Raw genomic sequence first — 27,793 nt, 5'->3', positions numbered from 1 at the left:
CTGTGTCTTCATCTGTCACTGTTTAATAACAAGTCATGTAGGGTTTAACCAAAAAGAAATGCTGTGTAAAGAACAGTAAACCAACAGATATGACAAGAATATTTGTTTATTTTTTGATATAAACCTTAGAATAGAAGAAAAATGATTTTTTGGTCTCTCAGTTTAGGTGGGTTTGGTCCCTCAGTTTAGGTAGGTTTGGTCTCTCAGTTTAGGTGGGTTTGGTCTCTCAGTTTAGGTGGGTTTGGTATCTCAGTTTATGTGGGTTAGTCATACTTTGAAAGATGCCTTGTTAGAAATAACAGATTTGCTAGTTAACTTTTTCACCATCAAACAGAGATGGTTTGCAAACGTTTTACTTTCTAAGGGCAAATTTTTCCACTGGTGGCCAACTGTATGTTAATCTAAGTTTTGACCACTACTTCACCTGTGATTTCCTATAGTGTAACTTTTCCTCCCGTCGGCAAGTACAAAATTGATAACAGTTCACAGGTTAAAAGCCTTGTTCAGTAATCTCGCCCCCTGCAACATTCATGCTGGGAAGAAGCATCTGATTTGCATTTTAGCTTTAGTTCAATTCTAAACATAATACAATAACACCTGTGTATAAATATCCAGATTCTGCAGAGTCTCTGTATGGGAGTGCTCCCTGTTACAAATTGCCTGATTTGGTTCCCAGGTTAAAAATTCATGGAACTGAAAGTCTGTTTCGCACAAAAGAAGCCTTGGCTACTCACTCAGTACTGCTTAGTAAACATTGAACAGAGTTAATCATCAGAAAACTGGAGTTGTGAGCCTTCAAATTGTGGCTAAGATGTCATTAGACCCTTGTACTTTGTTGCCACGAGTGGTCCCGTGAAAAATGGACCTTTTTTGATCTCTGTGTGTACAGTGAGCCGTCAGTGATATATGGACAGGAAGTAACACAGCCAATGAATTACATGTAGGACAGACAAAGGAAGATGTGATTCGTTGATTGCAAGGCTGTTGTGAAAGTTGTATTTAATACTTGCTGCTTTGTAATCTTCAGGGGACATAACTCAAACTGACAAATTTTAGAATACCCAGTTTTCTCCCTTCTTTTTTTCCATGGCGTGCAGTCAGATACCTCAATCATTCAGTGACATTTTGTACATTTTAAATAAAAAGGCTGAGGAATTATGGGAATTTTTGATTTACAAAATAAATGAAAATTAGATCTGCAAGAAACACCAAACACCAAAATTTATTTGATGAAATGCCGTAAGTACTAAAATTATTACAGGCAAATCGGTTCCCCTAGCAGAAGCTGTTAGGAACAGAAAATATGTTTTCCCCGAACTACAGTAAAATTAAAATCATAAACATTTGATGAACATGTGTATGATATATGGACATGAGTACTTAATGAAGCATTATGACAAATCCTAATGTATAGTTTCCATTTGCTTCTTGCATATATTTACTCATTCTATATTCTGTTACGTTAGAACATATAATGGTAGCTGAAAGTCTAAGGACAGAAATACAGGACTGCTTCCTCTTTAAAGACGTGGCTGAAAAAGATTGTGCCTATGTAACTTATGCAACACTTTCATGGACGAAAGAAATTTCAGTAAAAAAGTGATGCTTGTAAATAGGTTGCTATAAATATAAACTAATGATTGTGTTTTTGTTTTTTTATTTCAGGTATTATGTGTCCTCACAGAGGAGCTGTATTCTCCTACCACTGGAGACATGTGAAATATCCATATCAGGAGAATGACAGAGAGGCAGTCAATGTTTTCTTCATTTGGGAAATGATGCGTCCATTACTGAAAGGTACATGTACTGTCTGTCCCCCAAAATTGCGTGAGTGACGGATGAGCATGATTATATTATGTAATATATGCCCCCTATTCTGCATTTTCTTGTTACAAATGATTAGTTTGGATTCATTTAGGTTATTTGAGTAATTTTAGTATTTGATTCATTTTTTTTTTCTACATGTTGGGAATCCAAACTGTTGAGGGCCCAGAGGGAAACTAGCCCATTCACCAGGAACACATCATGTCTCCTGATATACAGGACAACCATAAGTGATCCAGTGATAGCTTGATGCAAAAAAAAAAAAACAAAAAAAAAACCTAATTGCAGGGTTGCAACAGTCATGAAAAAAACCTGAATTGTCATGAATAAATGACCCTGTCATGAAGTCATCAGTTTGAAGCACTTGGGGGGATGTCATGAATTTATTTCTCTCTGAATATCTGCATGTGTACATGTATGCATTGATGTTAATCTCATGACTACGTCAACAGTCATCAACATATTTTTGTTTTCACATTATTCCAGTTGATTGGTTGGTTAAAATATCTGGTGCAACCATGTCATTTGCCAAGAACTGTACTAGCGTAAAATGTAACTCTTGGGACTTGCTTAGTCAGCCAAACAAAATGATTAAAATATGGTACCCACAGTTTGTATCAGGCAATGTGATAAAAATTTAACCATTAGTTGAAAAGTTTCTTAGGTATTTTTGTTGTCTTTGTCTGAGTAAGGTGCTAAAATAAAATACAGGTAAATCTGTTTGCAGGTATCCCTTTGTACATCATACCTGACACAATCATCTATGATCCTCCACTCTTGTGTAAGTTTGTGAAGGACAACAAAATCACCAGGATGCTGTTCACCCCATCACTGCTCGAGGCTGTTCTCAATACAGAAAACATTGATGTAGATACGCTGAAATCGTTGAGGTATTTCCCATGATTTGTCTGGCATTGTAATTCTGGTCTTTTGTACCCTATTTCTGAAGTTGTACATAGCCCTACTAGCTTGTAACTACCATGGTAACCAGGGTTTGTATTTAGGAAAGAAAAAATTACATTCACACCGTGCATCTGGATTTTAAAACTACCTGCACAGCTTATTTTTGACATGCACCGATTTTTTAAATTACAGGTAAAAAATTAATGAAACCAATTTTATACATGTGTAAGTACCTGTCTTTACTTTCTTGAAAACATTGAACCAACTTGAAAATATTAAATTTGACAAATAGTCTTTCTTACATTAAAACCTAAAAGTCACTTGAATCAGTGATTGGCGGTATATATTCTGATATATACTCACAGTCTACTCTGTTGCTAGAGTACTGTACTTAATTGCCTTCCATGATAAACCACGAAACTTTTAGGGAGATTGTAAGTGACTCTAACTTTTAGCAAATTTTCCAGAGTAAATTGTGTTCTGGAGTTAATTAAAGGAAAAGACAACACCTGGTTAAACATATCTTAGTCAAAAGCAGGACACTCAAGTTTTCTAAAAAGTATCAAACTGTATTATTTTTTTCACTGAATAACATGTAGAACGAACAAAATGGCAATATTGCACAAATGGCTGGTGTGAGTCGAGGCTGCCATCCTGTGAATTTTATGCAATCAGACACATTTCTATCAGATTGTGCGGCCTAAGATGTGACATAGCCTTTACCCATTCACTCCATGAAGTCACATATGATAACATAGACCTGCTGCATAAAACATCATTGTGAGGTCGTTTACAACGATTTATGTACGTGTAGCCAAAGGGCCATTTCATGGAGTGTTGTGGGGCAGGTCTGCATCATTTACGAACCTCCACAGACATAAAGTCAGTTGATTTACAAGCCGTGTAATATTCAGTGATGGTATCACAAATTATGTCGGCCCAAACTGCATTCATCTCCCCAAATATATTTTTTGTCAACCTTTTCAGTATTTAGTCAGCCATTTGTAAACAACAAATATCACTCAGTGCAAAATTCATTAGGGATGCCAAAGGTTTATGGGAATGGGAGAATGGCATCTCATCTGACAAAGCTTAAAATTAATTAAATATTATGATATCATTTTTTTCTCGATATTTATTATGACTGAAGAATTAAAGTTTTGCTCCTTTGCCTTTCACATATACAAAGGGTGTTTTTTTCTGTTTTGTTTTATGAAATACAGTTAAGTTATTGGAACACCGTGTTCAAGTCAATGTCAGTGATAACTAGGTCAGCACTGCTTTCATCTGAGAAGCTACAGCTTCAGTGATGCTTACATTTTTTCCATTTGTTTCAGAATTGAGCATGAATGTAGTTTTACCACAATCCTATTTTAATTTTGTAAACATTTAATAGTGGTCAAAATCAGCAGCACAACCCTGAACCAAGAAAACCCCGGCCTTGCATCAGCAGCTGTAGGCTATTGAAACAGCGTCGCTGGAGTTCCTTGTAAATGATGTAGTAGGCCAACTGTATCAACAGTTCAAGTAGTGGAAGAAATATTCTTCCAGTATGTCCAATTTTCTAAACTTTTGCTGGGTTCAAAAAAATGTAAAATATTTAATGCCTGTTGAAGAACAGTAGTCTTTCAGTGGACATAAACGTTGGTCAGGTGCCGTCTTTCACTTTAAAATACCTGTCATCCATAATGCTGGCTTGTGCTATGGTTAATACTTTCTTCAGATTTAATGTGTACAATTTCTTTAATGAATCTTCTCTTAATTTCAGACAAATTGTATTTTGTGGAGAAGTGGTGACCACTTCGCTGTTTCAACGTTGTTTGAAACTGTTGCCATGGATACAATTCATTAATCTGTACAGTATATCAGAGTGCCATGATGTGGCAGATGAAAACCTGAATGAATATTACAAAAAGAACAAGGTAACGAATATTGTAATAATTCTTACATCTCCAGCAGCTAGCACTTGTTGATATGACATCTCTGACATTTTCCTTGGCTGGTTGAGGGGGTGGGGTGGTCGAGAAATGAGTTGAAGAAAGTTGTCATATGTACATTTAACATAATTAGTCTTCCCATTTGAGACAGACAAACTAAAAACTCACTACAAAACAATGTCCTCAGTGTCAGAATTGCTTGGTGGTATGTCTGTGATATTATATTTCGTGAAATATGTTGTAATTTTACTGGTTATTTGCACTCTTCAGAAAGTTAACTGGCATTATGTTTCTTGATTAGACCCTCTATTTTTTTCTCTCTCAACAAAGTCAGACTGTCTTGGTAATGTAAATCATGAAGTGGGTAAGTAGGAAATGTTATTCTCATTCTGCATGGTTTTTCCTCAGGAGGAGCTAACAAAGAGGAAGTTTTGTCCTGTAGGAAAGCTGTTGCCTGGGGTGACAGTGTTGATCATGAACTCTGACTTAGAACCACAACCCGTGGGTGTTTCAGGAGAGGTAAGGCTGTCTTAATTTGGTCATATAAAGTTTTATCGAGTAGGAGAGCTGTTGTAATAGTGCCAGTCATTAACTTGCATGTCATCTACAATTATGAAAGTAGTGTAACTACACATACATTGATATTTCTACACTTGTACATTTTGGCATCTTAGCTATCTTAAACTGTGATGGCTCATTCAGTTAAAGCAGTGACAACAGACAGTGCTTTGACAGCAGTCTTAGGTCAGGAGGTGCATCTGATGAAAGGATATCAGATATCTGATGAAATTAAATAAATAAACAAACTAATTTCTGTGCTGTGACATTCCTTTGCTGTGACATTCCTGCGGTATAATGGTAAAGCCGGTATAACTGCTGATTGGCGTGGCTTTCCTCTATGAATTACAATACGATGAATGATTGTTTCACTTCGATGGTTGTAGATTGCAGTGGGAGGCCCCACACTATCACTAGGTTACCTGGAGAGACCTATCCTTAATAAGGCCCGGTTTGTGGACTGCCCGGCGTCCCACCAAGACCAGTGCTCCACTAAGCTGTACTGCACAGGGGACTGGGGGTACTGTCTCTCTGACAAACGCCTGGAAATCTGTGGAAGATGTGACACCATGGTCAAAATCCGAGGCTATTCTATTGAAGTTCAGGTATGCCAGAAAAGGCTTCATATTTCATCAGCACTTGTGTCATATCTGATAATATATTTTGTCAGAAAGAATATCAAAAAAAAAATTACTGGCTGTCTGGGCATTAGGTTATTCTGTGTTTTTTTTTGTAAACTTGATGAAATCAGTTGATGCCACCCAGTGAAAGTTTTGTTTGTTTTCTACAACCTTTTCACTAATACATATTTGTCACAGGGTATTTTATTTACATGTACATGTATGTATATTCCTGATTTTTTTTATGCTGTAATTTACTTTTACAGTATTTAGTGAATTGTGAGGATTTTTTGTCACCTTAACAGGCAGTTGAGTCTGCACTTATGGAGTTGGCAGCAGTGAATGCCTGTGTTGTTGTTGTCAAAGGGGAGGAAGGGGATGACAAGTTCTTGGTGGCCTACATCGTCCCTGAAGGTGAGACGACAAAGAAGGACATACGGGCATCGCTCAAACAGAAACTTCCCTTCTACATGATCCCGTCTTACTTTGTCTTCTTGAACAGGTCAGTATTTGGTGTGAGAATGGATGCAGTATCATCACCAGAATATGTTAGTTGTAGTGTTATTTATCTGTTAATGCTATCTGAGATTGACTTACCCTGTTCTCCATGATGGACAATGAACATCTGTTTATGCTGTCTGAGGTTGACTGACCCTGTCCTCCATGGTGGACAATGAACATCTGTTTATGCTATCTGAGGTTGACTGACCCTGTGGTCCATGGTGGACAATGAACATCTGTTTATGCTATCTGAGGTTGACTTGTCCTGTCATCCGTGAGGGACAGTGAACATCTGTTCATGCTATCTGAGATTGACTTACCCTGTCGTCCATGATGGACAATGAACATCTGTTTATGCTATCTGAGGTTGACTGACCCTGTCGTCCATGGTGGACAATGAACATCTGTTTATGCTATCTGAGGTTGACTTGTCCTGTCATCCGTGAGGGGCAGTGAACATCTGTTTATGCTATCTGAGGTTGACAGAGCCTGTGGTCCGTGATGGACAATGAACATCTGTTTATGCTGTCTGAGGTCGACTGACCCTGTCGTCCATGATGGACAATGAACATCTGTTTATGCTATCTGAGGTTGACTGACCCTGTCATCTGTGATGGACAATGAACATCTGTTTATGCTGTCTGAGGTTGATTTGTCTTGTCATCCGTGAGGGACAATGAACATCTGTTTATGCTATCTGAGGTCGATTGACCCTGTCCTTCATGATGGACAATGAACATCTGTTTATGCTATCTGAGGTTGACTTATCCTGTCTTTTGTGAGGGACAATGAACATCTGTTTATGCTATCTGAGATTGACTTACCCTGTCATCCATGATGGACAATAAACTTCTGTTTATGCTATCTGAGACTTACCCTGTCGTCCATGATGGGCAATGAACTTCTGTTTATGCTATCTGAGGTTGACTTGTCCTGTCATCCGTGAGGGACAGTGAACATCTGTTTATGCTATCTGAGATTGACTTACCCTGTCATCCATGATGGACAATGAACATCTGTTTATGCTATCTGAGGTTGACTTGTCCTGTCATCCGTGAGGGACAGTGAACATCTGTTTATGCTATCTGAGATTGACTTACCCTGTCATTCATGATGGACAATGAACTTCTGTTTATGCTATCTGAGACTTACCCTGTCGTCCATGATGGGCAGTGAACATCTGTTTATGCTATCTGAGGTTGACTTACCCTGTGGTCCATGATAGACAATGAACATCTGTTTATGCTATTTGAGGTCTACTGACCCTGTCCTTCATGATGGACAATGAACATCTGTTTATGCTATCTGAGGTTGACTTGTCCTGTCATCCGTGAGGGACAGTGAACATCTGTTTATGCTATCTGAGATTGACTTACCCAATGGACAATGAACATCTGTTTATGCTGTCTGAGATTGACTTACCCTGTCCTCCATGGTGGACAATGAACACCTGTTTATGCTGTCTGAGGTTGACTTACCCTGTCGTCCATGGTGGACAATGAACACCTGTTTATGCTGTCTGAGGTCGACTTACCCTGTCGTCCATGATGGACAATGAACATCTGTTTATGCTATCTGAGGTTGACTTATCCTGTCATCCATGATGGACAATGAACTTCAGCCCTCGACATAAGAGGAGATCGAACCGACCGATCACGTGTCGATCACCTCATTCGAAAAAAGGGGGACCGAAACGTCGGTTACCATAAAAGCCACAGGGGACCGATAAATAATTTCGGCAGATTAGGAGTGAACGTGTACGTAGTGTCTGCCGCTGCCGAAAATGCAACCGCTCAGTCAAAGGGGAGCTTGTCGCAGTGCGGCGCGAAGGGAAATGCATGCATGCGCTATGAGCCGTGGGTCAGGACGCAAAAGACATTTGGTCATCACAAAAATAAAACAGTTAATTGGGTCACTGTCCAAGCGCGGCGCACAGAAGGTGTAGTTTAACGTTCACTGATACCCATGTATCTTTACCAACCAGAAGTTTAGGGTCCAACAACACTGACAGGCATGCATATGCTGTGATCTGGACGATTCCAATTATTGGAAACTAAAGGGGTGGTGAGGTTGTTCCAATACGCGTCTGTTGTACTTCGATCTAGGAATTTCATAACTGTCAATGAAAACTTTGAAGAGAATACGTACTTGTATCATATATCACAAGGCCAATCTTAAAATGCATTGCATGGATTATTTTGCTTGAATTGGCTTGCAAACCTAAACTCAAAGGTCCCTTGTTCTGCTGCTGTCTAGAAATCTGGTGCCGCGTCTCTTTCAGGCGATTAAAACAATGCCAGCTAAGTTTTTGTCTTCATATTCATATCTGTCCATCTCTTATTCTATTGATATCGGTTCTGCTGGAAAGACAATGTACATGTATGTATTAATAGAATGCAATATATGTGTACATGTGTCCGTTTACTCGATCGCAAAACAAGGTAATCAAAACAAGGTTAAAGTCCATGGCATTCCACCGTTGGGTCAACGGTCGCCAGAAATAATAGCCAATCGTTTTAACTGCTAATTAGAATATTGACAGAGGCGCCGCGCTGTAGATGTTTGTCACAGTCCAGAGCGGAATATTGGCGCTACGTCGAGCAGAATCTTTTGAGGAGCTGACGAATATTGCTTAGATTTTAATCGTTATTTGTGTATAAATATGTTTTGATGGCTACCAAAAAGCCAGAGACTGTCCATCAAAAAACCTTCGAAAAGTGGCCTTTCAAGGAAGAGTTCAGAGTTTTGGCAACTGACAGTGATGGTAATATCACTAAACTGCAGTGCAAAATATGTGCGGACAACTTGGCAGCTATCAGGGCAGAGGCGGCAAGGCGAAATGTGAAAGGTGCAGCGTTTAATGGCATTGTGAACCTGGCAGACGGTGTTGAGTGCGTCCACCGAGGAAACTTATCTCGTCATATCAAACCTGGTGGACTGCATGACTGGGCCAAGCAAAGATTTGGCAAATCACCCGTGGCATCAACGAGCAGTGCTCCACAGGCAGGGTACGTACCATTTAAAGACATTAAATTTAAAGTTTAAAATAAATGTAACTGTATAGGAAAATGATACACACTGATGTAATAATGTAGAATATAATAATAACTTGTTAAATATAATCACGAAAATATTTAAAATATAGGTGCCGTATGCATATAGTTACACTGGTGTGCATGTGTTGTTCATCGTATATAGATTATAATTTGTAATGTTTAAGCTCGAGTTTCTAAATGATTTTCTCTCCCTTTTGTTTAAGGCCTCCCAGTGGATCTGGTCAACGCCGCATTGATATTCTTATCGACCAAACTTCAAGCACAGCATATAGGCACCTATTCAACACCGCCCTTTGCATTGTCCGGCATGAAAGGCCGTTTTCTGACTTTCGTAGTCTTGTTACGCTACAGCGCAAGAATGGAATCAAACTGTTAAGCGGAAAAGACACTGACAAATGTTGTCGCCAGTTCGTTTCTATAATGGCCGCAATACTCCGACAGGACATTGCAAAAATGCTGCTCCGCTCCAACTTCTTCTCGGGCCTTATGGACGGCTCCCAGGCCAGGAAGACGGGTTCAGAAAAGGAGCTAATCTATGCAAAAATTGCAGTGAACGGATGCACTGTAGAGCTCCTTGTAAAGTGCCAGGATATGGCCGAGATCGGAGGGGAAGATGCTCGAAGTTTAAAGCAGGCCTACGATCAGGCATTTTTGGATTCCTGTGAGGTGCCGAAGGAAAGGCATGACAAACTGATGGTGAGCATCTGCACTGACGGCGCCAGTGTAAACATGGGGAAATATAATGGCGCATGTACCCAACTGAAGGCTGAACGAGAGTGGCTGCTCGTGGTACATTGTTCAAACCATCGTCTGGAGTTGGCCATTAAAGATGCCTTTGCCTCTGACAAATCGTTCGAAGAAGTGGACGAAATCATGACACAAATGTATTATCACTTCAGAAACAGTGCAAAGCCAAACGAATATTCACAGCGGACAGCAATCGCATTGGGCGTTACTTGCGTCGCTTTCACGAAGGCGCACGGGACGAGATTTCAAAATCACAAGTACAGGGCATGCAAGGCCATGGTGATTAACTTTTTGCCCCTCTGCTTGTATTGTGAAAATATGATAGAAACACCAGGCGCGTGCAAGACAGAAACGGTAGCAAACTCCGTGGATACCTACGAAAGTTCTTGTCATACTCCTATCTCAGCAGTCTTAACTTCTACATGCAAGTCCTGAGGGTCACAGCTCAAATGTCATACGTCCTGCAAACCCCAACGTCACTAATAACAGACGTCATTGAATCGATTTCAGAGGCAAAAACCAACCTTCGTGAATTGACGGCAACTGAAGAAGACTTGCCGTTCGATACGGAAGGGACAGCCGAGAGTGACAGTGTGAAACTATCGGCCAAAGCAACAAACTTGCCAGCGACGCTTGCCTTCAAGGAAAAACTAAACGAAAAACAAAAGAGACAGGTCGAAAAATACTGCACTATTGTGAAACAGGACTACGACATCAAGTTTGTGCGCCAAGGAAAAGCAAATGTCCGGAGAGTTAAAGAGACTCTGATCCCAGCAATATCTGAAGCTATTGATGCGAGATTTGCTCCTTTCCTCTCTGAACAAGAAATCTATGCATCTGTTCAAATAGCTGACCACAGATGCTGGGACTTCGAAGAAAAGACATTTGGTCTTGACAAAATCCAGAAGCTGAGTGAGCATTTTCAAGAGCCGCTGGGGTATCATGAGTACGACATGAAAAAGGCCCAATCGGAGTTCAGACAGCTGAAGGCCGTTGTTGCTGCGAAGTACAGAAAATTCCGCAACCCCTTGCAGCTGTGGAAAACAGTCTTTCAGCATTATGTCTCTAAGTATCCCAACATCCTACTGCTGATAGAATTGTGCCTTTGTTTTGCTTGGAGTTCTGCAACGGTGGAACGCGGTTTCAGTGTTTGCGGCCGGACCTTGACAGATGCCAGAACGTCCATGAGCAAGGGTACACTGGATGACCTGCTTGTACTCAGGATAAACCTGCCATCGCTCGAAAAACTGGACAGCGAGTATGAAACAAGCCTGGTGGATAGAGCAGTGTCACAGTATCTGTCAACACCAAGAAGAAAAAGTGGAAAGGCGAAGCAAGTCGCCAAATCTGGAGGTTCTAGCGAGCCTGGACCAGCCATAATGCCCACTCCATTCTCATCCAGCCGAAATCCTCTGTTAGAGGATGACAGTCATCTGTATATTTCAGAAACTGATAGTGACGCAGACAGTGTGTCTGATGATTCAGAAATAAGCGATGTCGAATCAGTGGAAATGCCGATGGAATTCGTAGAGATTCTGAGTGATTAAAAACAAGATCGCCTACATAAAAGTGTAAAACTTTAGCTAGGTGCCATTAAATTAGTTCTTTGCCTTGCACTGACTTTGTTGATTGACTGTTACATAATCATGGCTGAACTTTTCACGTCAACACGTTATTACTTCAACAGGAAAGAATGACTTTTGTGCAGATCTCGTTTATTTGGTTTTGAATTTTTACGTTTTGCTTTGAACTAAAATATTTCTACAACATACATGTATAATATATATGATAATGTGTGTGGACGTCGTATCATTCTTGCACATTGATTACTTATTTAAACTCATTTTTTTACCTTTTATCGCAAACTTAAATACATGCATATAATATATATATAACGTTTGTAACGAAGTCGTGTGTGTGATGACATACACCTCGGGGGACCTGGCATTTCAATGCAATAACGTCTTATATGTTATGTCTTTTACATTAAAACCATTTAAGTATGATTGTGTGGTTTTGTTACATATTCAACTGCGCCTGTATTAAAGACAAACGTACAGAAGGCTATTTTTCAAAGACTTGCGCCAGCATTGGTTCTTTCGTGGAATGTTAACATACAATTACAACTCCAAACGGTAACAACGCGAAGTAACGAAAACTCCGGCCGATAGGAGTCATTTGAAAAATAGTTTTTGCAAAAATAGGTATAGCAACGGATACGCCAGGTAGATATGTCATGCATATTTATCCTCATTGTAGAAAAGTCAATGTTCTCCTTCACCTCCTATCTTGCCAAAATACTGACTGCGAATCCACATGGCGTGAGTGAAATGTTTGTAGACATCGCCATGATCTACATGCATCAATCAATCCTTGTATTTAAATTCAATAATTACGTTCTATAACTTATGCGTATATACCGCAGGCTGGTAGTCATAAGTCTGCTTTAGACAGATCGCATAACAAGTTAGGAATACGAAACTTTCAATTTTGAGTGGTTAAATTTCACCGTGGCAGTCCCCGCCTGTAACTGATTGACTGGAAGTGTGGGCGAGTCCAAAAGCATGCTAGCGTAGGGGGTTTTCGACTCGAACTAATGTCATTATTATTTAATGCTTGGTTCCGCTGATTTTCTGTGGTAGCAGCAATCGGGACACGTCATGTTTTGTAGAAATAGTGAATTGAGAATATTCAAGCAACATTTACAAGTTGTATCATTACTTTTCGAAAGACATTTCTTTACGCAACTTCAAAACTTACCCACCCCGTGTGACCCTCTCGCAGCAGTCAGCTTTGCGCGGGAACGTGCTGGAGACATTATGCCTTCCAGAGCAGGATTTGTATTATTTCATTACCTGCTTGGAGTACTGGGTACGTTTATTTCTAATACAAATACAACAATAATGTGATCAGTAGTGACAATGATAAATTCTTCATTTTTTACACGATCAGTACGTCAAACACCATAGACATTGCTCCAATCAATTCGCCAGTTAAACCCACCACTCGGACTTCGCTGCGATTGCCAGTGGGTTTCATGGACGGCGTACCAGCGACTGCAGCGAGACTGGGACTAGTTACTTCTGAAAACAGACGGGAAGCCCTCTAACAAAATTAAATAATGCAGAGCATACATATATATCATTGTGTACATGAACTTCACGGCATACCTGTATATTACAAGGAACAATTTTGGTTCTCGAAACCTACGTAATCGATACAGGGGATCGATCGGTTACCAAAGAATTTGGGGGAGATCAAATGTCCGATCACCTGAACGTTAGGTAGGGGGATCGATTTCTCGATCACCATAATTATCCTTATGTCGAGGGCTGAACTTCTGTTTATGCTATTTGAGATTGACTTATCCTGTCGTTCATGATGGACAATGAACGTCTGTTTAGGCTATCTGAGGTTGACTGACCCTGTGGTCCATGATGGACAATGAACATCTGTTTATGCTATCTGAGGTTGACTTATCCTGTCATCCATGATGGACAATGAACATCTGTTTATGCTGTCTGAGGTTGACTGACCCTGTCCTTCATGATGGACAATGAACATCTGTTTATGCTGTCTGAGGTTGACTTATCCTGTTGTCCATGATGGACAATAAACATCTGTTTATGCTGTCTGAGGTTGACTGACCCTGTCATCCATGATGGACAATGAACATCTGTTTATGCTGTCTGAGGTTGACTTATCCTGTCATCCATGATGGACAATGAACATCTGTTTATGCTGTCTGAGGTTGACTGACCCTGTCCTTCATGATGGACAATGAACATCTGTTTATGCTGTCTGAGGTTGACTTATCATGTCCTCCATGATGGACAATGAACACCTGTTTATACTGTCTGAGATTGACTTACCCTGTCCTCCATGGTGGACAATGAATACCTGTTTATGCTGTCTGAGGTTGACTTACCCTGTCGTCCATGATGGACAATGAACACCTGTTTATGCTGTCTGAGGTTGACTTACCCTGTCGTCCATGGTGGACAATGAACACCTGTTTATGCTATCTGAGATTGACTTACCCTGTCATCCATGATGGACAATGAACATCTGTTTATGCTATCTGAGGTCGACTTATCCTGTCATCCATGATGGACAATGAACACCTGTTTATGCTGTCTGAGGTTGACTTACCCTGTCGTCCATGGTGGACAATGAACACCTGTTTATGCTGTCTGAGGTCGACTTACCCTGTCGTCCATGATGGACAATGAACATCTGTTTATGCTATCTGAGGTTGACTTATCCTGTCATCCATGATGGACAATGAACTTCTGTTTATGCTATTTGAGATTGACTTATCCTGTCGTTCATGATGGACAATGAACGTCTGTTTAGGCTATCTGAGGTTGACTGACCCTGTGGTCCATGATGGACAATGAACATCTGTTTATGCTATCTGAGGTTGACTTATCCTGTCATCCATGATGGACAATGAACATCTGTTTATGCTGTCTGAGGTTGACTGACCCTGTCCTTCATGATGGACAATGAACATCTGTTTATGCTGTCTGAGGTTGACTTATCCTGTTGTCCACGATGGACAATAAACATCTGTTTATGCTGTCTGAGGTTGACTGACCCTGTCATCCATGATGGACAATGAACATCTGTTTATGCTGTCTGAGATTGACTTACCCTGTCCTCCATGGTGGACAATGAACACCTGTTTATGCTGTCTGAGGTTGACTTACCCTGTCGTCCATGATGGACAATGAACACCTGTTTATGCTGTCTGAGGTCGACTTACCCTGTCGTCCATGATGGACAATGAACATCTGTTTATGCTATCTGAGGTTGACTTATCCTGTCATCCATGATGGACAATGAACTTCTGTTTATGCTATTTGAGATTGACTTATCCTGTCGTTCATGATGGACAATGAACGTCTGTTTAGGCTATCTGAGGTTGACTGACCCTGTGGTCCATGATGGACAATGAACATCTGTTTATGCTATCTGAGGTTGACTTATCCTGTCATCCATGATGGACAATGAACATCTGTTTATGCTGTCTGAGGTTGACTGACCCTGTCCTTCATGATGGACAATGAACATCTGTTTATGCTGTCTGAGGTTGACTTATCCTGTTGTCCATGATGGACAATAAACATCTGTTTATGCTGTCTGAGGTTGACTGACCCTGTCATCCATGATGGACAATGAACATCTGTTTATGCTGTCTGAGGTTGACTTATCCTGTCATCCATGATGGACAATGAACATCTGTTTATGCTGTCTGAGGTTGACTGACCCTGTCCTTCATGATGGACAATGAACATCTGTTTATGCTGTCTGAGGTTGACTTATCATGTCCTCCATGATGGACAATGAACACCTGTTTATGCTGTCTGAGATTGACTTACCCTGTCCTCCATGGTGGACAATGAATACCTGTTTATGCTGTCTGAGGTTGACTTACCCTGTCGTCCATGATGGACAATGAACACCTGTTTATGCTGTCTGAGGTCGACTTACCCTGTCGTCCATGGTGGACAATGAACACCTGTTTATGCTATCTGAGATTGACTTACCCTGTCATCCATGATGGACAATGAACATCTGTTTATGCTATCTGAGGTCGACTTATCCTGTCATCCATGATGGACAATGAACACCTGTTTATGCTGTCTGAGGTTGACTTACCCTGTCATCCATGGTGGACAATGAACACCTGTTTATGCTGTCTGAGGTCGACTTACCCTGTCGTCCATGATGGACAATGAACATCTGTTTATGCTATCTGAGGTTGACTTATCCTGTCATCCATGATGGACAATGAACTTCTGTTTATGCTATTTGAGATTGACTTATCCTGTCGTTCATGATGGACAATGAACGTCTGTTTAGGCTATCTGAGGTTGACTGACCCTGTGGTCCATGATGGACAATGAACATCTGTTTATGCTATCTGAGGTTGACTTATCCTGTCATCCATGATGGACAATGAACATCTGTTTATGCTGTCTGAGGTTGACTGACCCTGTCCTTCATGATGGACAATGAACATCTGTTTATGCTGTCTGAGGTTGACTTATCCTGTTGTCCACGATGGACAATAAACATCTGTTTATGCTGTCTGAGGTTGACTGACCCTGTCATCCATGATGGACAATGAACATCTGTTTATGCTGTCTGAGATTGACTTACCCTGTCCTCCATGGTGGACAATGAACACCTGTTTATGCTGTCTGAGGTTGACTTACCCTGTCGTCCATGGTGGACAATGAACACCTGTTTATGCTGTCTGAGGTCGACTTACCCTGTCGTCCATGGTGGACAATGAACACCTGTTTATGCTATCTGAGGTCGACTTACCCTGTCATCCATGATGGACAATGAACATCTGTTTATGCTATCTGAGGTTGACTTATCCTGTCATCCATGATGGACAATGAACATCTGTTTATGCTGTCTGAGGTCGACTTATCCTGTCATCCATGATGGACAATAAACTTCTGTTTATGCTATTTGAGATTGACTTACCCTGTCATCCATGATGGACAATGAACGTCTGTTTATGCTGAGGTTGACTTACCTTGTCATCCATGATGGACAATGAACCTTCAGGATGTTTATTAATTATTAAAATTCTACTTAAAGTGAGAAGTATGCACAGTTTCTCACTTAATACTTCTCAAAGTATTTATATATTAAAAATGCGATTCCTAAGAAAAACTATGTGGCTTAGGTGGTAGTGATATGAACAACCACCAACTTGCTTGCTTGATTTGTCTTGTTTAACTGAGTTAGATGAAGATTTTATTTTGTGCCAATTCTAAATTGAGGAGCATGTTGTGACCATGCTTACCATTCAGTTGAGTAGTTGCATGAAATGTGGGTTCAATCCCAGTGGAGTACGGCGTAAAACACCAATCAAATAAATAAATAAATTCAATCCCAGTGTCTATTCCAATTTTCAAGATTCTCCTGCCTCAGTTGCTTGTAGAGATTTGGTGGCGAGAAACAGTTGATGGCGCTATTTCATGTGGCCTTACATGATGTTTGCTCAGACCACTTGCTGTTCATTTAAATAACATGTGTCAAAGGTGGGAATTCAAGTTTATAAGCAACTTGCCAAAGGTTGATGGTTTAAACAGTTTGCATAACGTTAGCCACCATCGTATTCTTGAAGAATATCTAGAGCATGGCGTTAAAAGACATTTGAAAACATAAAAATTCTAATCTGAAGTAAATAATCTTTGACTTGTGCTTCAGAATTCCTATTCTAGCAGCGTCTGGAAAGCTGGATAAGAAGGCACTACCCGCGTTTGATAAGCTACATGAGACATCAGTGGATGCAGAGGGCATGCCTACCACGACCATGGAGAAGGAGATTGTCGGGGTGTGGGCGGAGGTGCTGCAGCTGAAGACTGTGGACGTACAGGAAAGCTTCTTTGATATGGGAGGGTGAGATTTGTGGGCGGCACAAACATTTGGTGCACTACCAGTTTATATGTACACGTAATTATACTGCAGGTGCAAGTCTGGGGGGTCAGGCAAATCTTGTGGGAATAGATACGTGTACATGTAGCGAGTGCATAATTTGTAGAACACTGTATTAATATTATGTTATTGTGACATACTAAAACTTGTTTAAACAGTTTAAACAGTTTCGTAGTATAACTTTTTAATATTTATAATATGATAATATTCAGAAAGCATGAATTACAGGTAAGTATTCCAGCCATTAAAGTGTGTTATTTGAGTGTGAAACAGCACTAGACTAGTTTACTTTCAAGGGCATTGTTTGTGCCTCACTAGCAAGATAATTACAGTTCCAAACCGAACTCCAAACAGCTGAAAATAATGTTGAATGCTATGTTAAGTATGAAGCAAATAAACAAATGGTACAAATTCCAAATTTCGTTTTACGTGTTAGTTACAGAGGAATACCGTGGATATGGTTCATATCTGTGTTGTACTTTGTGGCATATAACTAGGCATATTCTTAATTCACCTAACTTTTGAAGACAAATAGTAATAGTACTGAATGCCAAAATTTACATTTCTCTCCCTGTTTTTTTTTGTTGGTCATTAGGGGCCCTAACTATGTGAGAAAAGAGATCGAGACCATATTCTGGTACAGTTACATGTTCGTGTATACTGGCGAAAAAGAGCAGGCCAGGTGTCTCAAAAATTAAAAGAATTTCAGTGATGGTCGTGATGTTGTTGTTGCAGCCACTCCCTGTTAGCGACAGTGTTGCTGGGTAAACTCCAGGCTAAGGTGGGTGTAGACTTGACGGTGAAGGACCTGTTTCTCTACCCAACAGTGTCCAGCATGGCCAGACTGATTGAGCACCGGAGGTCAGAGGTCGGTGAGCTGGAAGCCTTACCTCAGCTCGACCTGGTCAAAGAGGTGGAGAGACATGACCAGGGAAAAGTCAAGTATGACCAATATCTACACTAACTTTTTGTATAACATTGCACAATTCTTTTGGTTTAAGCATTTTAGCTGCTGAAAAGCAGCATTCCTAATTCATGATTTGAAGAAGCAAGCAGCTGAAGACAAGGTCTGACGACAACCTTGAGATGGTCATGGATTTCTGCCCAGTTTCCTCCCACGATACTGCTGGCTGCCGTTTTTTTGATATGCAGCATAAAACACAAATCAAATAAATAAATCATAAAACAAAAATATGTTAAAGGAAACACTGAAATGAAGCATATGTCAGGTAAAAGACCATTAAACACTTTTCAGGAAAATCATGTGATTTAATCTTTTTGTGGAATTTTTCCAGTGGAGTAAAATGCATTTAAAACCTCACATTCTGTAATGGTCTTTTGGTGCTCGAAGGATATCAGTGACACTATGCTTGAAATAGTTTGTTTCTAGGTCCATTCATCAAGTACGTTCATAGATTTATACGCATATGGATTTTGAATGATGAAATACAGAAGTCTGTTGAGTGCCCAAAACCCTGATCTGACCTCACTGGTCCCAACATTGTCAGGAAATGCCACTGCAGAATTCAAAGTTTAAGATGCATTTTACAAGGTTGAAAAAGTATTCTAAAAAAATAAATTAATGGACTTTTCTAAAATGTATTTAATGGCCTGTGAGTGTTTCCTTTGCCTTCATTGAAATCAGATCTAGCCTTCGCAGTGAAACTAATACCTTTAAAATCAGTCAGATTTTCTCACACAGAACACAGAATGGTGATGTTGCCTTGGTGTTAGTTTTAGGATGCCATACAGTCTGATACTCTTGGCCATTATTACCAAAGATCCAAACATGTGAATCCCAACAATCTTGTTAGGTGAAACTTAGTATTGGTGATGCTTTGTAAACCCTGTAAACAACAGATTTCTGCTGGTTAAAAATGACTTTAATGAACAGTAAACCTGACAGTTGTGTATATACCCATATGTTTATGATGTGTCTGTTCCAGCATTGATATGCAGCTGCGAGCCTTCTGGAGATCATTCCACTACGGTGACAGGTGGAAAAAGGGGAGAGTACTCCTGACAGGTGGCACAGGCTTTCTGGGCGCTTTTCTGATCCGAGAATTGCTTCAGCAGACAAAGGTAATGGAGCACACATGTGTCATGCTCAGATTGTAACGTAATAACATAACAGCACAGTGATACATTTCTGAGACATAAATCAAAGAAGAAAAAGTGGTAGTTAGTGCCCCTTAACTTCTGGTGGGGAAATATGATCTAGTTTCTGCATTAGAGGTTTGATTTTCACACCTGTGATGTCCCAGAGGATTTTACCTGCAGGTTGATGACCATACACAGGATATGGATGTTCTTGGAAAGACTGATATCCATTTTTTGGGATGTTTGTAAATGATTGTTATTAGTTAATACTTCTTTTAAGGAGATGTTCGCTGTGTTTCAGACCCACATATACTGCGTTGTTCGTAAATTGCCTGACATTAGTGTCAAGGAGAGACTGTTAGAAACTTTAAAGAAGTATGGAATTTTGTGTCCCAGTGGTAGAGAGCCAACAAAGGAACAGGAGGAATTGGCAGAGAAATTTCACAAAGCTGTCACAGTCATTAAAGGTATTGTGTAAATTAATGGCAAGAAATATTAATAGGTGAGAATCTGACGTTTATCTGGAAATTTGGTTGAGTATATACAGGGTATGTGTACTAAGTTTGCTGTATTAGAATATATTTTCTTTTTTTATTTCTTCATATTTATTTGATTTAATAGCATCACAGCTGAAATAATGCTCTGTATTTGATGTTTAACTGTCATCTAGCAATGTGACCCATTGGCTTTATTAAAGGGCAAGACAGCACCTGGCTTCAGTTGAAAGCAGGTTACTCAAGCTTTCTAAAAAGCATCATACTTTATTATTTTAATGACATTTCAGAAAAAAATAACCTGCAGAGCAAAATGACAATATTGCTCAAATGGCTGGTTTGAATTGTGAATTTGGGTACAAACCATGGCATGATGTAAACATTTACACCAACCATGTGGAGGCACCGCTAAGTAATATTGAGTTCAAGGTAGATTCCATTGTTCCTTTTTTAAATGATCCGGATTCAATATTCAAGACTGAAGAAAAACCATGAATTCTAATGATGAAGTAAATATGAATTGATGAAGGTCCAAACAGAATGTTCACTTCAGCATTACCAACAGTTTTATTTCCTGTATGTACAAGAGCGTTGATGTTAAAGATGTTGTGGTGTTTCTCATTCATCAACTAGATCTCTTGTAACTGTGGCAACAACTATTAAATGTCAAACACTACATTGACATCAGTAATCAATCAAAAATGGAGCAACGCCCATATATGCACAAAAAGGGGTGGGGTAATAAGCTACCACAATGATTGACATATAATTATGTCTTATAAGTATAAACTTTGCTATAAGGAGTCCAACATTGACTAACAGTCAAATTCAGTGATGGTATCAGGAGATATTATGTAAATATATTGGTGAAAGTTCAGTGTTCTGTTTACTGTCCATAGAAATGTTCCTGAAATAATGAGTATAATTGAAGTCTTACCGTCTTATGTTGTTCTCTGTATCTACGGTGGTTTCACTTTGCTTTGTACCTTGTAGGTGATGTCACCTTGGTGAACCTGGGAATGGATGAGGCAGATTTCACTTACCTGTGTTCAGAGATTGACTTTGTTATCCACGCTGCAGCTTCAGTCAACCTTATCTACCCATACAGTGTGAGTGTGCATGTAGCTTGGGGGCTGTTTTCTGACGTGTAGTACCAGCCTATGGAGTTATGACGCTATATAATATCTGTTGCTAGGACCATAGAGGGGGCAAATAGTTCAGAAAGGCAATGTTGCAAGTCACATTTGATTTTTTTCTTAAAAGCATGAACTTTGAATAACTTACTAAATCAAGCTTGCTGTGTTTCTTTTTCTTTATTTATCCTTTGAAGTGGGCAATATTGGAACTTTACAAACACTACAATTGTAATTGAGCAATGTATTTGTGGGTTGGGCTCATAAAATTTGAAGGTCAGTACAGAAGAGTCTAAAGAACTGCAGCATAGTTATTTCTTGTGTAAATGATAGCTAAGATTAGTAATTATATTTTGAAGATGAGAATTCATTTTCTTGGTAGTTATCATCAGGAGATGTGGAGATGTAACCCAGTTAAGACACAATATTTAAGGCTATGTGACAGTAAAAAGGATGAAAAATGAGGATATTAGAGTTAAATGAGGGCTTACTTGAGGTGTAGTCTAGTAGCAGGGCTATTTTCTCGCGTGCATGAGTTTTACTGTTATTGACATGCTAAAGATTTATCTTGTAATCTTGCTGACGGTAACAAAAAATTATAAGCATGTTTTATACATGAATAATGTTTGGGTTTTTTGGGGATAATAATTAATGCACGTAGTTTAATTAATTGCTGTTGTTGGAGGTTTTATGAACTGTAGTTGAGTTCTTTGGAGATGTCTGAATGACAAGCTGCGAGGCTTTGTGTGTTCTGTAAACAGAAGGAGGCCTGTGTCATTAAACACTGGGTGCTTAGGGTCTATTACCATGGTCTATAATGATTCTGTTGGTTGGCCTCAAACAAACAGGCCACAGGTCTTTTGCAAGCATATTTGTCCCGAGCAATCACCTGTAATACTGACATAGCCTAATGCTGTATTTGAAAAAATTTCTTTTAGTGACTAAGAGCTATGAGTCAGTAACACATCAAAATACAAATAATGAACAAAGAAGCGTGTTCTGAGTGCAATTAGAGGTTCTGACAGATGTCCAAATTGTAGTTGTTTTCTACTGTACCATTGCAGAGCTTGTGTACTATGTGATCTATAAGTACACTTAAATCGAAATGTACGACATGCTACAAGGGAGAACAAAAGAATGAAGGCAAGAAGGAGTTTTACAAGTTTCCCAATGAACACTTTTGGCTCTTAAGCGTGGTTTGAATTTGTGCAGACACTGTACTCTTGTCTAGTCCTCATGTCAAGATCGCCTCCCTATCTATTTTCAATGTAATCTCCAGTCGTACGTGGCAAGATCTGCCACCAACGTGCAGATGGTCATGGGCTTCTCTTGGGCTCTGCCTGGTTTCCACACAGTCAAATAAATAAATAATTTCTTACAGTGTATGAAGTTAGAATACATGCCCAAAAAAAAAAAACACAGAAAGGTGCACCCAGTGTTAAGTGATATAGAATGTTATGGTCTGTTACCATGACAACTACTGAAAATACTCATCCCTCTATTGAGAACTCATCTACCCTATATTCTGAAGCCTAGGCAAAACTATTTTTATGGTTTATCCCATTTCTAGCTATATAATTTATGTTGATATTTTATATAACCAATTTGAATGCATATAATGGGCCGCCTTCACAAAACTGGTAATTTTTTTTTTTCACAGTATCAAAATGAATGTAATGATGAGATGCCGGAAAGACTCCCGGAGTTTTTAGAAAAATAATGAAAAAATGATTTACAAGTTTTTGTGAGCGTGGGTCCATCTCTTTTAAGGCTATTGTTCAGCATGTATTGTGTAAATTAAAAACAAAAATGACCTAATTATTTTTGGATTGATTTATTAAAGCAAAAATTGTAATTGGGAGACGGGCTTTGTGCTAGACTGGTGGCATGAAGTAATTTACTAGCCAACTTCCTGCAGCTGGAGTACAAGTCAATTAATTACTTTGGTTTCGGTTAATTGATTAATTGCTTAGCATTGCTTTACCCATGTTTCTGTTAACCTCAACAGGCCTTGCAAGCTGCTAATGTACGAGGCACTGAGAATACAGTTCTGTTTGCTTGTACTGGTAAAATCAAGCCTATACACTATATTAGGTAATCCTTAACCCTCTAGTTATTTGGTTACTATGGTGATAGAAGTGCACAAAATTCTCACATTATGAAGCTAAACATTGGATGTGAAGTTTGTTAGGCATTCACTGGGTTAAAACCTCATACAGTTTGTAAGTGTGTGATTTAGTGTATGTTAGTATATAAAGACATTTGTCTTTTTATCTGGTTGCACTGTTGATATGAGAAAGTGGCAAAGGCTGAACTCTAATTCTTCGTTTATAGCATTGCATTATGGGATGCACATGCATATATTCAGTGCTTCGTTTCTCAGTTACCTCACAAACCTGCGTTTTCAGTTGTGAAGTTCTGTTTGAATACTAATTCCATATATTATACCTTGATCAACACAAAGCTAGAAGGCTGTGGTCAGCTGGATAAAGTGTTACCTTTCAGTCACTAGGTCACTGGAGTTCAATCCTCAGCTCGGAACCAGAATTTTTTGCATTCACCCATTTTCATTGTTGTTGGGCGATAAGTGGTTGACAGTGCTCTCCATGTGTCGCATGGAGTTTGCTAGCAATAACTTAGCAATATGAAAGTGTGAAAATTAGCCAGCAACTGTACAAAGTCAATGGTTTACACCAGTTTCCTCCACTCCTAAAACTGAATGTTGTCAAATACCCCAAATGACCTCAAACTTCGCCCGCAAAAATGCATTTTTAAAGACAAGTAAATGTCACAGAATGTTTCTTTTGGTGCAGAAGCTTACAATTTTCCAGTAGAATATCATCCCATGTTAGAAGGTCAGTGTCCTTGAGTTTGGCGTGGGCCACTGTAAAGTAATCATCAAATACACTCCAAAGGTTTATCCTCGAGTCTCTTAACTTATCAGTAAGTTTTATGAGGTGCAGAAGTTAGTCTGGTTGGTGAGCGCACTTCTCCCTTAACTGATAAAAGCAGGAGGATAGGAATGGAATCAGTGTTTGCTGTAGAGTGTTATTATGCACCACAAAGGGACATCAACATGGTGTTTCTGAAATGTTTTGAAAAACTGAGGCAGGGCCCATTTTTCAGATGACTCAAAGATGATTTGACGTCATAATGACCAGGAAGCCCTGACTTTCCATCAGTAAAAAAGCAAATCTGTTACATGTCACATACATGCATAAAAACAGCATTTACTTATGATGTAGAAAAGGTGTTTTGTGTCAGTGTTAAATTATTGTACTGGACTATGGTTAGCTGGGTTTGCTCAGGCCTTTTTCCTAGAAGATGACTAGGCCATGAGTTCTAATCCAGCTCCTGCTGGTTTCGTTGCACGTTTATTTAAGGTGACATAATTGAACCCGCTGGAGCTGGGTTTAACCCTTTGACCTATTTGGCATATGTAGCGTAGGGTAGATCTCAATTTATTGCTTTCAGAGTTAAAAAGAGACCTGTAACATGAGAAAAAAATGTGTTATTCAGGAAGTAATAGATGTGTTGTTTTCTTCAATAAATTATGTATAAGTACAAAGCTGTTAAATTTCCAAAATGAAATGATACATGTCCGGTACAAACCAATGCTTGCTTGTAGAGAACTCTGTCATAATGCTGTATTGAGATGCGTTTAGTGTGGCTAATGTATCATTGACAATGTCCATATAGAATAAGCTCACAATGACAGGATGATCACACTAATGACATCCTGCTTTGGATTGGTTTCTGTCCTCAGTACAGATGCTGTGTTTCCACATGGGATGACGGGGTGCTCCGAAAAGTTTGATATCTCTCAGCTACACTCTAAGCTAGAGGATGGCTACGCCCAGTCAAAATGGGTGGCTGAACAGTTGGTGACCCGTGCAGGACAAAGGGAATCCCTGTAGTTATATACAGACTGGGTATGTGTAACGGTATATGAGTTAATATTAATTTTCTCCAGGAAAACAAAATTAGGATGTTCGCAAGGAAATTCAAAAATTCAAGCTTTATATTCTAGATATAATAACCTTGATTCTACAACTTAAGTATGGGTGATCAGAGCTTCTTCATGTTCTGAATGCAATATATTAAAATCAGTCAGATCCAAGATGGCTTCTATTGGCCATTTTTGCTTCTTTTCATTCTTCTATAACCTATGTATGCTGTAAATGTGATGTATTTCTTTTAACATGATTCTCTGCTCGTAGATTGGCATGGCCTAAAAGACAGCCTACCTGACGGCCTGTCAGTTTAGGATATAAGAACAGGGCAGATTCATATAAAACTGCTTCCTACGTGTTTTGATTAACTTAGCCTGTCTGTATATACCTTATATGTTAAAATTAGACCATTATTTGTGGAGAAATTGCTATCGCCGATGTTAATATTAAAAATAGGATCAGATCATTCACAAAGATGGAAACGGACTTAAGCTTCCTATATATTAAGCAGGAATAATGTGGCAATAACAATCTGATTTCAGGTGTAGTATTAAATGATAGGCATGTATAGCATGCAATACCCATCAAAATGTAAATTACGGTTATTAGATAAATTCATTGTGAACTTCAATTTTACTCACATATATGTATATACCCATCAAATAGTAAGTACTGGCACACTGTTTCTGATCAGTCACATAATTATGAACACATTGAAAGACAAAAACAAAGACCAGGAATACAGTTATTAAATAAATTTATTATGAGCGTTTCTTTATTATCGCAAAAATTATTGATTTGACCTACATGTTTCGGTTATTATAAAACTGTTCTGCAAAATGTTATACAGGCTGATCTCTGATCATGTTCTACTAAATGTCGGGCTATATACAGGCTGATACATAGATCAGCCTGTATATTGTAGAGACTGATCTTGTTCTGCTAAATGTCAGGCCACATGCAGGCTGATCTATGTATCAGCGTGTATATTGTAGAAACTGATCTTGTTCTGCTAAATGTCAGGCAGTATACAGGCTGATCTATGTATCAGCGTGTATATAGTCAGAAATGTATAAATGCAGACAAATGTATACTGAGAGCTGGGAATGGAAACTATGAATGTACATGCAACACGTGGATTCATGAATGACAGAGAATGGTGTAATTTTGATGTGCATGCCAAGTTAAAATTCAGGAAATGGAAAATATATAACGATTAATACATTTACTGCACTTATGAAATAAAAATTATCCAAAAATTACGATTTCCAAGCTTACATGTAAATTTTATAAACAAATATGGTTAATAAACTGAAATCAAGACAAGTAAAAATGTGTAGTAAAAAACATTACGTTATGAGGAACAAATATATTGACTAGACTGCAAAGATTCAACTTTATATCAAAGTTTTATATAAAAAAAAAAACACATTTAAGTAAATAGTATATGAAAAAGAAATTTACCGGGTTAACGGAATCCCAACGAACGATGCACAGTGCCTGTTGAAAAGAGTCAACAACACATCCAGTACGGGTACATGTAATCCTTGTATTCACCACAAAAGACTTCCTTTACAAGACACTACAAAACACATGTGGCCACCACCATACACACATAAAAACTGCTGGTCATCCTCTCCCTCTCCCATGCTCCTCTCTTCCCCTCAGCCCTCTACTGGCCAGCTTCCCACACTCAGGGTTATGGCCCTTTGGACTAACCACACATGCATAGCCCTCTATTACAAGTGAGAGCAAGAGATAGGATTGACACCTGTGTTGTAGTTTTAAATTTGCATGATTTTTGCTCATGGAATAACAGTTTTATTTTTATCAAGTTTTTTTTTGGACACATCCAATAAATGAAATTACTGTTAGAATTATTAACGATTTTTAGGTTTTTACATTTAGAGTTAATGTTTTTACTTTTAGCATCTTAAATACAAAGGGGCACATATTTTGACTCTACATTTTCTTATCTTTCCTTTCAGTTAAAGATGAAAAACAAATTCGAATTATAAATTCTGCATTTCACTTAAAGTTTATGGCTACTTTCATGTATAAAAGGGATTTCTATGAAGTTTGATTTATGTTGTATCAGAAAAATTTCAATGTTTGCATCAAATGTTTCACTTGAAGGCCTTTATGTGCTTCTGAAAGTGCATTATTACATACCAAATTTTAACACAGAGAAATGCTATACCTAAAATTTGACAAAATAAATGACACGTGGTGAACAAAGAGTCATGTTTTATTGGTTCCCTCAGATTAGGGGGATTATCTCACTGAGGGGGGATTAGCTGCTGTGAGTACACATGTGTCTGCTAAATGTTTAGAGGTTCCTAACAAGTGTCTGCAAACTGTGAGCCACGAGTAACACCCCCCCCCCCCCCCCCCATGGTGCCATCAGGCAGGACTATATAAAAGTATTCTAGCAAGTTACGCACAGACCTTTCAAGATAAAACATCAATGATCACTTTTATGGAGCATTATAATTTTAAAAAT

At 39.1% G+C, this 27,793-nt stretch overlaps 1 protein-coding gene across 1 annotated transcript in view; it reads left to right on the top strand.

The window, feature by feature from the left end:
* Positions 1-27,793, top strand: part of LOC135472449 (uncharacterized) — a 55,024-nt gene that overhangs the window by 14,157 nt on the left and 13,074 nt on the right. The window contains 14 exon segments of the mRNA XM_064751965.1: positions 1,666-1,797; positions 2,552-2,714; positions 4,496-4,649; positions 5,073-5,183; positions 5,609-5,827; positions 6,148-6,344; positions 17,383-17,574; positions 18,346-18,552; positions 19,557-19,692; positions 20,012-20,177; positions 21,198-21,313; positions 23,346-23,431; positions 25,104-25,225; positions 25,228-25,269. Coding sequence (XP_064608035.1) covers positions 1,666-1,797; positions 2,552-2,714; positions 4,496-4,649; positions 5,073-5,183; positions 5,609-5,827; positions 6,148-6,344; positions 17,383-17,574; positions 18,346-18,552; positions 19,557-19,692; positions 20,012-20,177; positions 21,198-21,313; positions 23,346-23,431; positions 25,104-25,225; positions 25,228-25,269 — 2,043 coding nt within the window.

The sequence above is a fragment of the Liolophura sinensis genome, chromosome 8 (assembly GCF_032854445.1).
Source record: "Liolophura sinensis isolate JHLJ2023 chromosome 8, CUHK_Ljap_v2, whole genome shotgun sequence".
Classification (NCBI taxonomy): Eukaryota; Metazoa; Mollusca; class Polyplacophora; order Chitonida; family Chitonidae; genus Liolophura; species Liolophura sinensis.
The sequence above is the reverse complement of the archived record's forward strand: the minus strand, read 5'-3'. Positions and strand labels throughout refer to the sequence as shown.